This window comes from Monodelphis domestica, chromosome 6 (assembly GCF_027887165.1).
Source record: "Monodelphis domestica isolate mMonDom1 chromosome 6, mMonDom1.pri, whole genome shotgun sequence".
Classification (NCBI taxonomy): Eukaryota; Metazoa; Chordata; class Mammalia; order Didelphimorphia; family Didelphidae; genus Monodelphis; species Monodelphis domestica.
In genome coordinates, this window is record NC_077232.1 from 75,053,374 (window position 1) to 75,067,816 (window position 14,443).

Consider the following 14,443-nt stretch of genomic DNA (forward strand, 5'->3'; position numbering starts at 1 on the left):
CCACTTACCCTTACCACTCTTAAAAAACAACAACAAAACATGGGCATGAGGGAAGATTGAGGAACCTGCTTTTTGTTTTAACAGTGATATAGTTTTAATCTCTCAAGGAAGGATGAGTCATAACAATTATCTTGGTACTCACTCTGAAGTAACTTAAAAACTAGAATTAAAGGGAGGGAGGGAGGAAGGAAAGGAGGAAGGGAGGAAGGGAGGAAGGGAGGAAGGGAGGAAGGGAGGAAGGGAGGAAGGGAGGAAGGGAGGAAGGAAGGAAGGAAGGAAGGAAGGAAGGAAGGAAGGAAGGAAGGAAGGAAGGAAGGAAGGAAGGAAGGAAGGAAGGAAGGAAGGAAGGAAGGAAGGAAGGAAGGAAGGAAGGAAGGAAGGAAGGATTCTTCCAAAGATTCCCAATGAGTGATAGAAAAATGCTTATCAAAGCACAAGAGAAAACCTCAAGGGTCAACTATAGCTGGGATATAAACTCTGTAAACTTATTCCAAAATATTTTCCCTCTATTTATTTATAATTAATAATAAAAGCAAATGTACCCAAATTCTAAAGTCCAAGAGGATAAATCTATATTTGATTTTTTTTGCTCTCTAAATATTTATTATGAGAATCCAAATCTCAAGCAGTAACTTAAGAAAAGCATTTCTCACTCTAAGTGAGTGAAGCAATTCATCTTCACAAGGCAGGGCACTTGTGGCTGCTAAGAGACATGGGTCTTTATAAATCAAATTTTAAAGGCAAATGCATTCTTTCTATGGAAAAAAATTGAGGGAAAACAGCTAAAAATATTTTTTTCCTCTTTGGGGAAGAAACTTCATTTATAGTCTAACACTCTAAAAAACTGTTTCAGATATAATTCAGTGCACTGAATATCAGCACTTTCAAAAAGGCCAGGAAAAAAAAGGCAAAAAAAAGGTGAGGCTCTCAGTATGTGTTTAAAAATTCTACCTTGTTGGTATTGAAAGCAAGTCATCCTTGCCTAGAGTATGAAAATACTCACTAGTCATACATGACAGGATAAAGCACAACTGGTAGCAAGGTTACTACTGAAAAGCAAAGAGGAGAACAAACTCTCTAGATCTATCATACTGTATGGGCTCTGTGAATACAAAGATAATTCCCCAAATAGGTAAAGAATTGAAATTGTCAACAACTTCTTTCACCAAATTCCTTTAAAAAAAAAAAAACAAAGCTTATGCCAACTCCTTCCATTTTCTCCCTTTTCACTCAATACTCACTTCTTGGAATTCTGGCTTTCAGCATCATCACTCAAATGAAACTACTCTTTCCAAAATCACTAATGTTAACTCTTAATTACAAAATGTGACAGTCTTTTCTCAGTTCTCATCCTTTTTCTACTATAGTAGTAGTCTCTCGGTGACCGAGAATGACAATTATCTTTGTGCATTTTCTTCTATGGTGTACCCTCATATGGCTTTGAAGTCCAAAGACTTTTTCTACTACCTGCAGCATGTAATGCTAATACCCTTCTTCCTGGACATTCTCCTTGAATCTTCCTAACACTGCTCTCTCTTGGTTCTCCTCCTACCTGTCTGACCACTTCTCAGTCCTCTTTGCTGGCTTCATCATTCATATCTTGCCACAGGTATTCACCAAGGTTTTGTCTTGGGACTTCTTTTCTCCTTCTATACTATCTCTCAGTAACCTCATCAGCTCCCATGAGTTTAACTATCAACATCTATGCAGGTGATGTATATATAACATAGGATTGCATGTATGTATGTGTGCATATAAGTGTGCCTCAGCCTCTCTCCTGATCTTCAGGCCTGCATCAACAATTGCCCATTGGGCATTTTGAACTCAATGTCCTAGAAACATCTCAAAACGTTTAAAACTGAAATCATCTTTCCCCACAAACCCTCCAGTCTTCAAAACTTCCCTATTTCTGTCAAAGGCAATGCCATCCTTCCAGTCTCTCAGGTTTATAACCTTGACCTTATTCTCAACTTCTCCCTCTCCCACATCCAATATCTTATTCAATCAGTTGCTAACTCCTGCCCTTTTCTCCATAGCCTCTCCTGAATTTCATCCTTTCTTCCTACTCCCTACTCAAATAAAGTTACCATCTTACTTTAGGCCCTCATAGTTTCCTGGTTGGTCTGCTGGCCTCAAGCTTCTCTTCAATCCCAAACATCCTATCATAATTTTCCTCAAGCACCCATCTGACCATCTTATACTCCCATGCACAATCAACTTGAGTGGCTTCCTGTTGTCCCATGGATAAGATAGAAAATCCATGTAAAGCCCTTTACAACCCATCTTTCCAATCTCCTTGGATATTACCATTTCTTTCTGCACTCTAAGATCCAACCAAACTGACCTCCTCTCTATTCCTCACATATATCACATATATCACACATATGACTCCATTTGTCATCTCCAGATTTTTCTGCTGGCCATACACTCCATCCTCACCTCTGTCTTGTATAAATTCCCTCTTCCTTGAAGCAATATCTCAAGGCTTCTAAAAGTCATCATCTACAGGAAGCCTATCCTGATCCTTCCCAACTACTAATGACCTCCCTTACAAATTTCCAAATTACCTTACCGTTTCTATTTATTCTCTTTCTATTTAGCATAGTCTTTACTACACAGTAGGCATTTAATAATTATTAGTTAATGACTAATTAGACTAATGACTAATGAGGGTGAACAAATAATTTTCATAAACAGTATGACAAACTGGACTCAGGGATCCTAAAAAATATGATTACAAGATTAAAGGCATTTTCTCTAAACCTGCCAAAACTAGTTGTACTTCATTGAGCACAAGGACAGTCTCACCGTTATTTTTGTAGTGGCATAGCCCTGCCAGGCACAAAGTAGGTGCTCAATAAGTGCTTGGTGATTAGTCTTTAATTAAAGTAGCTATTTACATAAAGTTTTACCATTCAAAAGTGTTAGATCAAAAGCAACTAAAAAAGGAGGAAGATGGAGAAGAGATTAAAATTATCCACCAAAATGCCTGCCACTGAAGGGTCATAAAAATTAAGAGTAGTCACCTAAAGTAAGAATATTAAAAAGTTCTAATCATAAGTGTGGGGATATTGACTCAATATGTTAGTAAATTATCTTACAGAGTACCATTGCTGAAAAAGATGACATGTGGTCCAACCGTCTACAAATCTCATTGCACATATCAACTGAACTAAGTGGAGAATCTGCTTTCCAGAGAAAATGCAGAATACCAAGAAGTAAGATATCAGAGAGTCCATATAAGGATATTTCAAGGAGCTTTAAACTTAAACTGGTAAACATTGATCACTAGAAAGGGTGAGGCAGCTAGGGGGCAAAGTGAATAGAGTGCAAGGCCTGGAATAGGGAGGTCCTGGGTTCAAATTTGGTCTCAGACACTTCCTAGCTGTGTGACCCTGGGTAAGTCATTTAAACCTGTTTGCCTGCATCCCTTGCCTTTCTGTCTTAAAGAGTTTTACTAGAACAGAAAGTAAGGGTTTAAAAAAAAAGATTTATAAAGGGCTTTCTTTACAAAAACCCTATGGGGGAGGCCAAGATAATATTAACATTTCTATCTGATTAAGAAAGAAAAGTCTAATGCCTTAGCCATGCTTTGACAGTACAGAGCAGAGCAGGAATGCAAATAGTTCACCTAACTTCAAGTTCAGGGTCATTTCACCATGTTTCCTCTCTCTAGGTTTTAAAGTCTCTCAGAGCAATAAACAACAGTTTACACAGTTTTCTTCAAATGATGAAGGAAACCACATCTGGAATGACCAGCTAAGTAGTCATTTCCAGAGGATTTTCAAGTGATTTAATTTCACTAAAGAAAAGTTTGCTGGTTCTCGATTCTCTTACTATATAATTTAGAGGAAAATTACCAGACGTAGTAGTAATCTGAAAATCAATCAACAAGCATTGAGTACCTACTATATGTCAGCACTGGAGATACAAGTACAAAGAACAATAATCTCTACTCACAAGGAATTTACATTCTAATGGGGGAACATGTCTTTATGTGAATAAAAATACACATAGAATAAAGCAGAGAAAAAATTATTTCAAATATAAGGTGAAAAGTTAGAAAATTTTTCAAAGGTGACTGGAAGAATGTAAGAAGGATTAGGAATAGAAAAGGAACAGGAAATGTACTTCTCAAATCAAAATGTGATACAATAAAGGAAAATAATATTTGATATCTGGCCTGATCAGGGCAGAGGATAGCAAAATTATTATTCTCACCCTGGACACTAAGTATCTGCTAATATAGCCTAGATGCACATGCTTTTTTAGCAAATAAGTTAACCCATACTGACTTTTTAGTTGGTAGTCTAAAAAAATCCCTAGATTTTTTGACATAAACTGTTTTCTGCCCAAATCTCCCCCATTAGGTACCTGTGCTATTCATAATTTTAATGCAAATACGAAACTTAAATATGTGTGTGCATCTAAAATTAATGATGCCATTAGATATGTCTATATGTATATGTAAGATAATTATATAATGTACAATATGAAAATATCTCAAATGTTATAAGATCTATGAAAGTGTTTTTAATATCTAGCATACATATGTAACATCTGAGATATTTTCATTTTGTACATTATATGTGGATATACATATTTTGTACGAAATTAGTGTGTATACCCATATATATGTACATACCTTTTACATTGTTAGAGTGGAAATGCTTGATTATGGAAATACCACGGTGGGGGAGAAAGAAAAAGAATGCTATCTGGCTAGGAGAAATAGGGGAGAAGGTGGGGGCATTTTGGGATGAAGGATTGGCCAAGATGGGGAATTCAAATGGGAGATTCTGAATCATCATAAGCAGCTCCACTTAATAAATAAGAGGCAAATCCAGAAGCTAAGTGGAAAAGAAAAGAAAGTAGGAAAGGTCTAAAGAATCCATGTAGGAGGCAGCTGGGTGGCTCAGTGGATTGAGAGTCAGGCCTAGAGATGGAAAGTCCTGAGTTCAAATCTAACCTCAGACACTTCCCAACTGTGTGACCCTGGGCAAGTCATTTGACCCCCATTGTCTAGCCCTTACCATTCTTCTACCTTAGAACCAATACACAGTATTGATTCCAAGACAGAAGGTAAGAGTTTTTTAAAAAAGAAAGAATCCATGTATTTTTCCTAAGCTCAATATCATCCTCTTTAGCAATGACCAATTTGTGGAGATTTTTTCTCAGGGTTTTGGATTTCACTAATTTAGTCAACCTCTATGGCCATCAACTTCTTTACTACACCATTTCATTTTGCTGTATGGACCCAGAGTTTTCATTTTATTACTTCATAGAACTTCTTTAATATATGAAGCCCAATTAACTTATTCTGTCCCCTGAACTTGCTTTTTTTAGCTCAAAAATGTTATATTCAGTAACAAGATATTTTCCTTTCCTTATGGCACTGGCACCATAACTGGATGGACAATTCTAGAATCAGCCTCCTTTTTCCCTCCAACTCCATACCCCCAAAATCCAAAAGAGAAACATTTCTAGGATTGATTTACAAAAAATACAAATTCCAAAATAAGTATACAAAGAGAAATTAATTGGAAGTATGTATTAAAAATTGCATATATTGACAAACTATTGACAACCAATATACTTATTGGTTTTGCTTAATTGTTTTTCCCTTTTGATCTTTCTGCTATAAAGTACTGCTTTCTGAAAGGGATGAAGGAGAGGTACATTGGGAAATGCAGAAGATATAAAAGCAAAAGAGCAATTTTTGAATTTAAGAAAATCACCCAATTCCAAACTGGAATTGGTTCTTCTAAGGTTTCCAATCTATCAACAATTCTTAAAGACATAGATTGACCATGATTAATATCATCTTTGGAAAGGCTGCCAATTCAAATCAGGGACCCTATAAATGGCCATATCCCCCTTCTCCCCTGAAATTTCCCACCTGAACATATGACACCAAGCTCATTTGCCAAACTGGGCCAATCACTGGCTCATTCTTGCTTTCAATCACTGATCAGATCCTAGTATTCTATCATTACTACTACATGGTCAGTTTACTAGAAACACTGGTCAAAGGGAAAGAAAAATACAATTTTATAAACTTCATTAAATCATGTCAAAAAGAAAAGTAATATCACTTGGAACATACAAAAAGATTAACTCAGCCACCACAGACGATGCCTGCCTGTTCCACTAAAAACTCCCTTCCTGTCCAATGTGTATTTGCTGCCTTAGAGTTTCTGAAACATTTCATAAGACAACGTTCTTAAAGCCCCTTGCCCCCCCCCACACACAAAAAGTTAATGAACCTGCAGAAAGAACTCACAATATGATCTCATGAACTGGTTATTTGATATATCCCTTTGGAATTTTAAGAATGAGGAGAGAAGAGAAAGGGAAAAGATCTGAGAATTCACTGAAAGAGGGAATTCCAGTTGAGGAAATTCCCTCAACTGGTTCTCTGTGACCAAAGAGAATTTTCTAGAGCACTAAAAGGCTGAATTGCTTGCCCAAAGATCCAGACAGTCCCAGGACATGTCTGTGTTAGGATCTGAGTCCAGACACTCCTGGCTCTGAGGCATTCTCACTTTCTAATGTACTGACCCCTCATTAACAGGTGCCAGCAACTTCTCTTTAAACAGCTTTCTTCCTTCCTCATTTTTTCAGGGGAAGGGGAAGGGGAAAGGAAAGGGGAAGAGGAAGGGGAAAGAGGGGGGAGGGAAGGGAAGGGAAGGAAGGAAGTACACATAAATAATGCCCAAGAATTCTTGAAACCATTTCTAAAGGAGCTTACCTATATGTGATGTTAAATCCAGTCAAGTTATAGGCAGCATCACTGAAGAAGTGCAGCAGAACATATCCAGAGGTGGCTACCACTTCAGGGACAGTCACATTGCCATCTCTCTCAGGAACAATCAGCCCACTAAAATAAAGAGATAGATTATGCAGGAAGCTAAATATAGTCCCAAACAAAAGCCACAAAAGCACTTTATTCCTTGTGGGGAGAGGTAGGGAAACCCTACCAATTCAGTATTATACAGTAAAACTATGGAACACTTGGTCCTTATAAGAAAAAAAAACTTCAGATGAGGTGGATGTGCAATTGTATATATTACTATCAAAGGTGGTAATGATCTCAGACAAGACATTAAATAGAAGACTTAGGCAAAAGAAGTAAATGAGAAAAGCACAGTAAGCTTTATATATGCACTAATATAGTATCTGAGTACTTAAAGGAAAAGTTGAACAAAGTACAGTTGAAAATGGACAACAAAATAATAATGTGGGAGGACTTCACTATGATCCTTGCGGACCTCACAACTTTAGCAACAAGATAAATATGAAAGAAGTTAAAGATCTGAACTAAACATTAAGAAACTTAGAGATATTAGCTCTGGCAATCATTAAAAAGAAACAGCTGTTCATACTTTCCAGCTGTTCATTGTAGTTTTACAAAAACACCCCAACCAAATGCAGAATAGAAACATTAAACACATTCTTTACTGACCACAAAACTATGAAAATCATATTTAATAAAGTGTGAAGAAAATATTAAAATTTCACCAGAGACATAGACATAGTAGCCACATTAAACAAAAATGACTTGAATCACTAATAATTAAATACAAATTAAAGCAAGTCTGAGGTTCCACCTCATACCTATTAGACTGCCAAAGCTGACAAAAAAGAATATGATGAATCTTAGAGGTTAGTTAACAAACAGTAAGTGCTTTACTATATGCCAGGTACTGTGATAATAAGCATAAGGGATACAAAGTTGGTAAAAGAGGTCTCTGCCAGGGGCAGCTGGGAAGCTCAGTGGATTGAGAGCCAGGCCCAGAGATGGGAGGTCCTAGGTTCAAATCTGCCCTCAGACACTTCCCAGATGTGTGACCCTGGGCAAGTCACTTGACCCCTATTTGCTAGCCCTTACCACTCTTCTGCCTTGGAGCCAATACACAGTATTGACTCCAAGATGGAAGGTAAGGGTTTAAAAAAAAAAAAAAAGAGGTCTCTGCTGTCAAGGAGTCCACAGCCTAATGAGGGATAAGTGTGATGAGACAGTATGAAAACAACTTCATACAAACAAGATACATACAGGATTCATTTTAATTCAATTGGAAAAAGCGTTTATTAATGTCTACTCTGTGCTGCCACTGTGCTAAGACCTGGAGATACAGATAACTGGAAATATGGATAAGACAGTGTTGGTCCTCAAGGAGTTTCTATTCTAAAGGGGGAAGAAAACTCAAAAGGAAGCTGCAAAAGCAAGAGGAGAATACCAGGAGTTGGTCAGTGTGGAGGCATTTTTTCTCATGAAGTTCAAACCAAGCAGTGCAGCAGATGAAAAAGTAGAAAATGAACTGGAAAGTCCAGATTCTGCCTACAATAAAGAAAAGTTCTTAGAATTTAGTGCTCCATCCTCCAGTCCTTCAATAAGATGGGAAAAGACAGTGAGGGCAGGGTCTACCATTGCAATAGATTGAGAAAACCTTCTTATAAAAAACGGGTTTTTACCTGGGACTTGAAAGAAGCCAAGGAAGCCAGAAGGTGGAGATGAGAAGGGAGAGAATTCCAGGAATGGGAGACAATCAGTGAAAAGGCCAGAAGTTAGGAGATGAAGTGTCCTGTGAAGGAACAGGAAGGAGGACAGTGACACTGGAATTCAGAGTATCTGTCAGGGAGAAGGTTTAAGAAGACTGAAAAAGTAGTAGGGGACTGGTTCGTGAAGGAATTTGAATGATAGAGGGTTTTATATTTGATCCTGGAAAGAACCACTGGAGTTTATCAAATGGGAAATGGAGAGGAATGGCATGATTAGAACTACACTTCAAGAAAATTAATTTAACAACTAAATGAAGTATAAAATCAGTGTAGGGAAAGACCTGGAGGGGTTGTAGAAAAAAAAACTCATTAATGTACTGACAGGGGAACTGTGAATTGGTCTAGATGTTTTGGAAAGCAATTTGGAACCACATCCAAAAGGTTACAAAAAACTCTGTATGCCCTATGACCAAGAGATACTAATAGTAAATCTAGTCCCTCGAGAGATCAAAAAAATAGAAAAAATATCTCTATATACAAAAATATGTATAGCCGTGATTTTTAGGGTGACAAAGAACTGGAAACTAAAGAGATGCCTACAAATTGGCAAAAGACTAAATAAATCATGGCATATAAATGTCATGGGATACCATTGGGCTATAAGAATTGAGAAAAGGGATAACTAAGAAAAATCGGATGATTCATATAAAAACAGTTAAATGAACTGATGTATAGTGAAGTGAGCAAAGCCAGGGAAATGATTTATACTGTAATATTCTAATGAAGGAAGACAACATAAAGACGAGCCTTTAAAAAGTTGGAGGTGTTGAGAAGTATAATAGAAAGGCTGCTATTAAGAAGGTGGAGAAGTCTGGGAAAAGGAGTAAAAGGAAAGAGACTATAGACATTGCAGAGGTGATGGCTGGAGAAAAACATGGGGTGAATGGATTGGAAGTCACAATGAAAACAAAGGGAAGAGCTGCTATTAATAAAGTATAAATATGGAATAATAAAGAGTATCATCAGATAAAGGAATTTTAGAATTCAAAAACATGGAAGTTTAACACTTGCAAAGGATGGCAAGATAAAGGGGATGGTTACCTCTATGTGTAACTTGAAGAAAAGCAGAGGTTATGGGGCTTAAGTAAATTGAGAAATGGAAAGTTAAGGTAATGAACTAATTCAAGAAAGGAAAAAGGAAGGGAGGGAAGAGTGAGGGAGAGAAAAGATGTGAAATAAGCATTTACATGACACTTATCATGTGCCAGGAACTGTGCTAAGTACAAGTGCCTTTTAATATCTTATGATCCTTATAACAACCTTATGAGATAGGTGCTATTATTATAAGGTCAAAGGAAGAATTTGAACCCAAATCCTCCAACTCTACAAACAATAATGTTCTTTTCGCCATGACACACTGGGAAGATATGGAATGGGTGGCCCTGGTTGGGTTCCAATAGCAATAAATGGCTCCAGTGTAAGGGTTAAAATTTAGGGGAAACTGAGGCAGGTAGAAATTGGTTTCTCTCTGCAAGGAGTATTATATTTTTAGAGGTTTATTGAAGATTAAAATATAAAGAAAATACAAGTAAGAAAGGCACATGTCTAGGCCCAAAGAGCCTATTCACGACCACTCACATCTTGCCTGCTAGATGGAGAGCCGCGTGTGCTCCAAAGCGGAATTTTGGAAGAGCCCCAATAGCCTTTACAGCCAAGTTAAATAGACATTTTTGACCCCTCCCAGGTGGAAATCTCAGTGAGATTAGAGGGCATTCTGGGAGCTAGCAAGGACTCCTGGGGATTGGAGTCCGCAGTTCAAGTCTCCATTTTTACAGTAGACAGCCAGAAGATGGCGGACTGCCTCACATGTAAGAAAAATGGTGGTAGATTAGAAATCAGAGACACAAACTATACCTTCTCTGCAATTTAGCTATTGACGCTTGGCATGTCATAAAAGTGCTATATAACTGGAAATATTAGTCCCTGTCTATAAAGCATAGAAGAGTAACCGAAGTCTTCTCCAAGTCCTACTGATTCTACTTTCTCTCTATTCTTTCCATTGCGGTGTGGTAGAGAGAACACTGGACTTGAAGTCAAAGGCTAGTCATAACATTTACTAGCTGAACAAATTATGTTATATGAATGTGTTGAATACTATTGTGCTATAAGAAATTATGTAGGAGGTAGTTTCAAAGAAACTTGGGAAGATTTGTATGAACTGATACAAAGTGAATGAATAAAACCAGCAAAAAAAAAATCTATACTGTAATGGCAACGTTGTCGAGGTAATCAACTTTGAAGCACTTAAAACTCTGATAGCACAATGATCCACACCACAGTCCCAAAGGACACAGGATGAAAAATGTGTCTATCTCTGAATAGAGAAGTAATGGACTCAGAAACCAGACAAGCGATTTTTTAAAAAATCTCTTGGTTTTTGTTTGTTTTTGCAGCATAAGGGGTTGAATGTGGATGATGAAGAAATTTGTTCTTCAAGACTTCATATTTGTAATGGATTTTTCATTTCTTGCTTTCTTGATGGATAAGAAGAGAGACAATCTTCAACTGAAAATAAAACTGAATGGGGAAAAAATAATTTACTGTTTGACTATAGGCAAGACCCTAGCCTCAGCATTCTCATCTGTAAAGCAGGATTTATAACCTGTGCTATTCACCTCATATTTGTTGTTAGGAATGCATTTAATAGATACATAAATGAAAGATGTTATTATGGTTGTTACTGTTATTAGCTGGCAAAACTGATGCTCCTCTCTTATGGATACAACTCAGCATGGATACAACAATAACCTGCTAATTAATATTCCTACCTCAACCATTCCATTCTTCTCTTCTGCACAGATCTACTCTTGTGACACTTCTCTGATCAATATTATTCAATGACTTACTATACTGGCTATAAAAGGAAATTAAAATTTCTCAGTCAAAAGAAACAAAGCTTTCCATAATTTGGCACCTGGTTTCTAATTATGTACTTTAAGCTGCAACCAAAATAAACTAGCACCATTTCCCAAAAAAAATCTTTCACTTTTGTGTCATTTGCTCAACATATCTGTGACCAGAATACCTTTCTCTCTTCCCTCCTTGAAATCTTCTCTATTAAAGCCTACTTCAAAAAAATTTTTCCAGTCTGAGAATATATTATCCTGTTGTTATGTTTTCTTATATTCTGATATATTGTTGTTGTTTAGTTATTTTCAGTCATATCCACTCTTTATGACCCAATTTGGGGTTTTCTTGGCAAAGATCTTAGAGTGGTTTGCCATTTCCTTCTCCAGCTCATTTCAGAGATGTGGAAACTGAGGCAAAAAGTTGGTTAAGTGACTTGGCCAGTATCACATAGCTAGTATCAGAGGCTGGATTTGAACTCAGGAAGATGAGTCTTCTTGACTCCAGGCCTGGCACTCTGTCCACGACGCCACCTAGTTAGCTACATATGTATCATATGTTCCTACTAAATTGAAAGCTCCATAATGGTCAAAGATTTATTTTTGTTTAATCTCTCCATCTCCCTCATAATCTAGCAGTGCCCTATAAATACTAGTTATTTTGTAAAAAAAAAATATATATATATATATATATATATATTTGTTGAATGAATGACTATAACTGAGGTTGCAAATTATATATCTATGAAATCCTATTACATAAAATAGATGCTTTTGAACAATAATATCCAACATATTTGTAAATTGCTGAGCATCAAATGAAAATCCTTTCCTCACACTGAAAAAAGAAAGAAAAACAAAATTCCTGTAACAAAAACAAATTCCTATATAGGCTATGTGAGTTTTAATTTTGCAATTTCACACCAACACATTCTCTCTGTCTCTTTCATTCTATCTCTCTGTCTCTCTCTCCCCCAACCTTCTTAAACTCTAAGGCAGAAGAGCAGCTAAGGGCTAAGCAAATGGGGTTATGAGACTTGTACAAGGTCAAAAGTAAAAAAAGGTAGGAAATGTCTGAAGTCACATTTGAAGCCAAGTCCTCTTGACTCTAGGATTGGTTCTCTATGCAGTGAACCAATATAGTTGCCCCTGTAAATGTTCTTTCTGACAAGCATCATGAAGTCCTACTTATGACCAACTTTCTACAAAATTTTGCTAATATTTCTGGCTAGAAGACAACCATTGGATAAAATTGCAAGTTAAGCTATGGAGACACAGGAAAAACAGGCTTCTGGGTTTTTTTTTTTAATTTACTTAATATATTAAATTATAAAATGAGGCAGACATGTTCAGTTCTTTCCATACTCACCAAGAAAGACCACAATGTGAATCTTAAAACTACTCAGACTCTACTTTATAAGATCTGATTAAGCTATTCCCCATTTCTAACAATGGAGGTACTTGATCAGGAATGTATTGAGAACTTTTAAAATCACTCTACCCTACTCAGACAGTGCCTTAGGGAAGATAAAGTTGCAAACTCTTGATTGAACAATGAAAAGTCCCTAACTCATACTTATAGTAAAGCTAGAACCTTAAGCTAGGCCTATTTTTAGATCTAATGCAAAAAAGGTGCTAAGTACCTATAAAGGTTAAATTAATCACTAAAAGGTCAAGCAACTTACAAAAGGCAAGCTTAACAAAAGAGGTGTGAAGTACTCAATAGATTTTATCTTAACCAGAGAAGGTGAGAACAAAAGAAGATGAGAACTAAGAATGGGCAGTCCTGGGAAAAAGCATCTACTGTGATTAGTAGATGTGAAAATTTAGGGGAGGTGACATAAGAGAAAATTTCTTTAAAAGGAAGGGGGTAAAAGATAATTTAGTAGTTGGGGTTCAGAGTTGAAGTGAGGGACATTTTGAATTGAGTTTGCAATTGAATTCAGTTTGGAGAGGATTTCAGTTCGGAGTGAAAAAAACCAGCTTGGAGATGATCTTGTGGTGAGTGATAAAGACTGACTCACTCTCCCTTAAGCTAATGGCGTAGGCCCTTTTATACTGCTTGGCTCAGCCTGAGCCAGAGCAATTCAAATTAATTCTCTCTCTCTCTCTGTCTCTTTCTCTCTCCTTCCCTTAATTCCTTCATTTATATTAATTAAAATCTCCATCCCAGCTGACTTGGGTATTTTTATATTTTGGGAATTTCCCATGGTGACCACTTATTTTAGATTTTAAGTCAAAACACTAAAAATTATCCTTTACAGTTTGGCCAAAACATTTACAGTTTTAGCATTTACAGTTTTTAACATTCACAACAATGGCAGGGAGAAGTGAGGTGGCAACACATTTTAATAAGGTCCAGAGGGCAAAGGGGCAAACAGTACAGAAAGTACAGAGATGAACCATGAAAGAGGTACAGAGGTAGATGACCTGGGGTTGTGAAGGTGGGTATGTAGTGATGGAAAAGAGGTTGAGGAGGGAGAAGCACAGGGAATCACGAACAAAACCAGGCATACACAAAACCAGGCATACTTGGCAGCACAGACTCAGATGGAGATGAAAGAGTCCTAGGGGACATGGATGTAGTAGTTTGGGTTCTCATTTGATATGGCTTAGAGGATGGGCCAAACTGATTGTTATCTGTGCCATCTTGGAGTTAGTTCAATAACATATCCAAATCATCAAAGTTGTTGGTAAAACTTAAAGGTTAATCTAGCCACATCATCTCCATGTTATTCACATCATCTGGTGTTCTGCTGGTCGTACTAGGAATGCCTAAAACTTGTCTAAAATTTACATAAGTCCAAAAGCCCTGACAGCAAAGCCTTCCTGACTTCCCCTGATACAATATCTATTTCCAAAATATGAGTTTAATGAATAGATAATAATTTGCAAACTATGCTCCTTTGATCTTTGGGACAGTTTGTAGGTGACTTCCAAGTCACTCTTAGCAATCTATCTTCTTGCTATTACCACTTTATACTGGCTACTTATAAATTTACATACTACAATGAGTAGGGGGAAGGATGGTTAGG

The 14,443-nt window shown here is 37.0% G+C and overlaps 1 protein-coding gene across 6 annotated transcripts in view; it reads right to left on the reverse strand.

Annotated features, from left to right (window-relative positions):
- The window catches only part of ATRN (attractin), a 230,099-nt gene that overhangs the window by 161,957 nt on the left and 53,699 nt on the right, over positions 1-14,443 (reverse strand). For all 6 annotated transcript variants that reach the window (XR_008912798.1, XM_056802271.1, XM_056802270.1 and 3 more), the window contains exon 4: positions 6,752-6,880. Coding sequence is in view for 5 of the 6 variants with exons in the window: in XM_056802271.1 (XP_056658249.1) it covers positions 6,752-6,880 (129 nt within the window). In the remaining variant the exon portion in view is untranslated. The remainder of the gene's footprint in view (positions 1-6,751; positions 6,881-14,443) is intronic.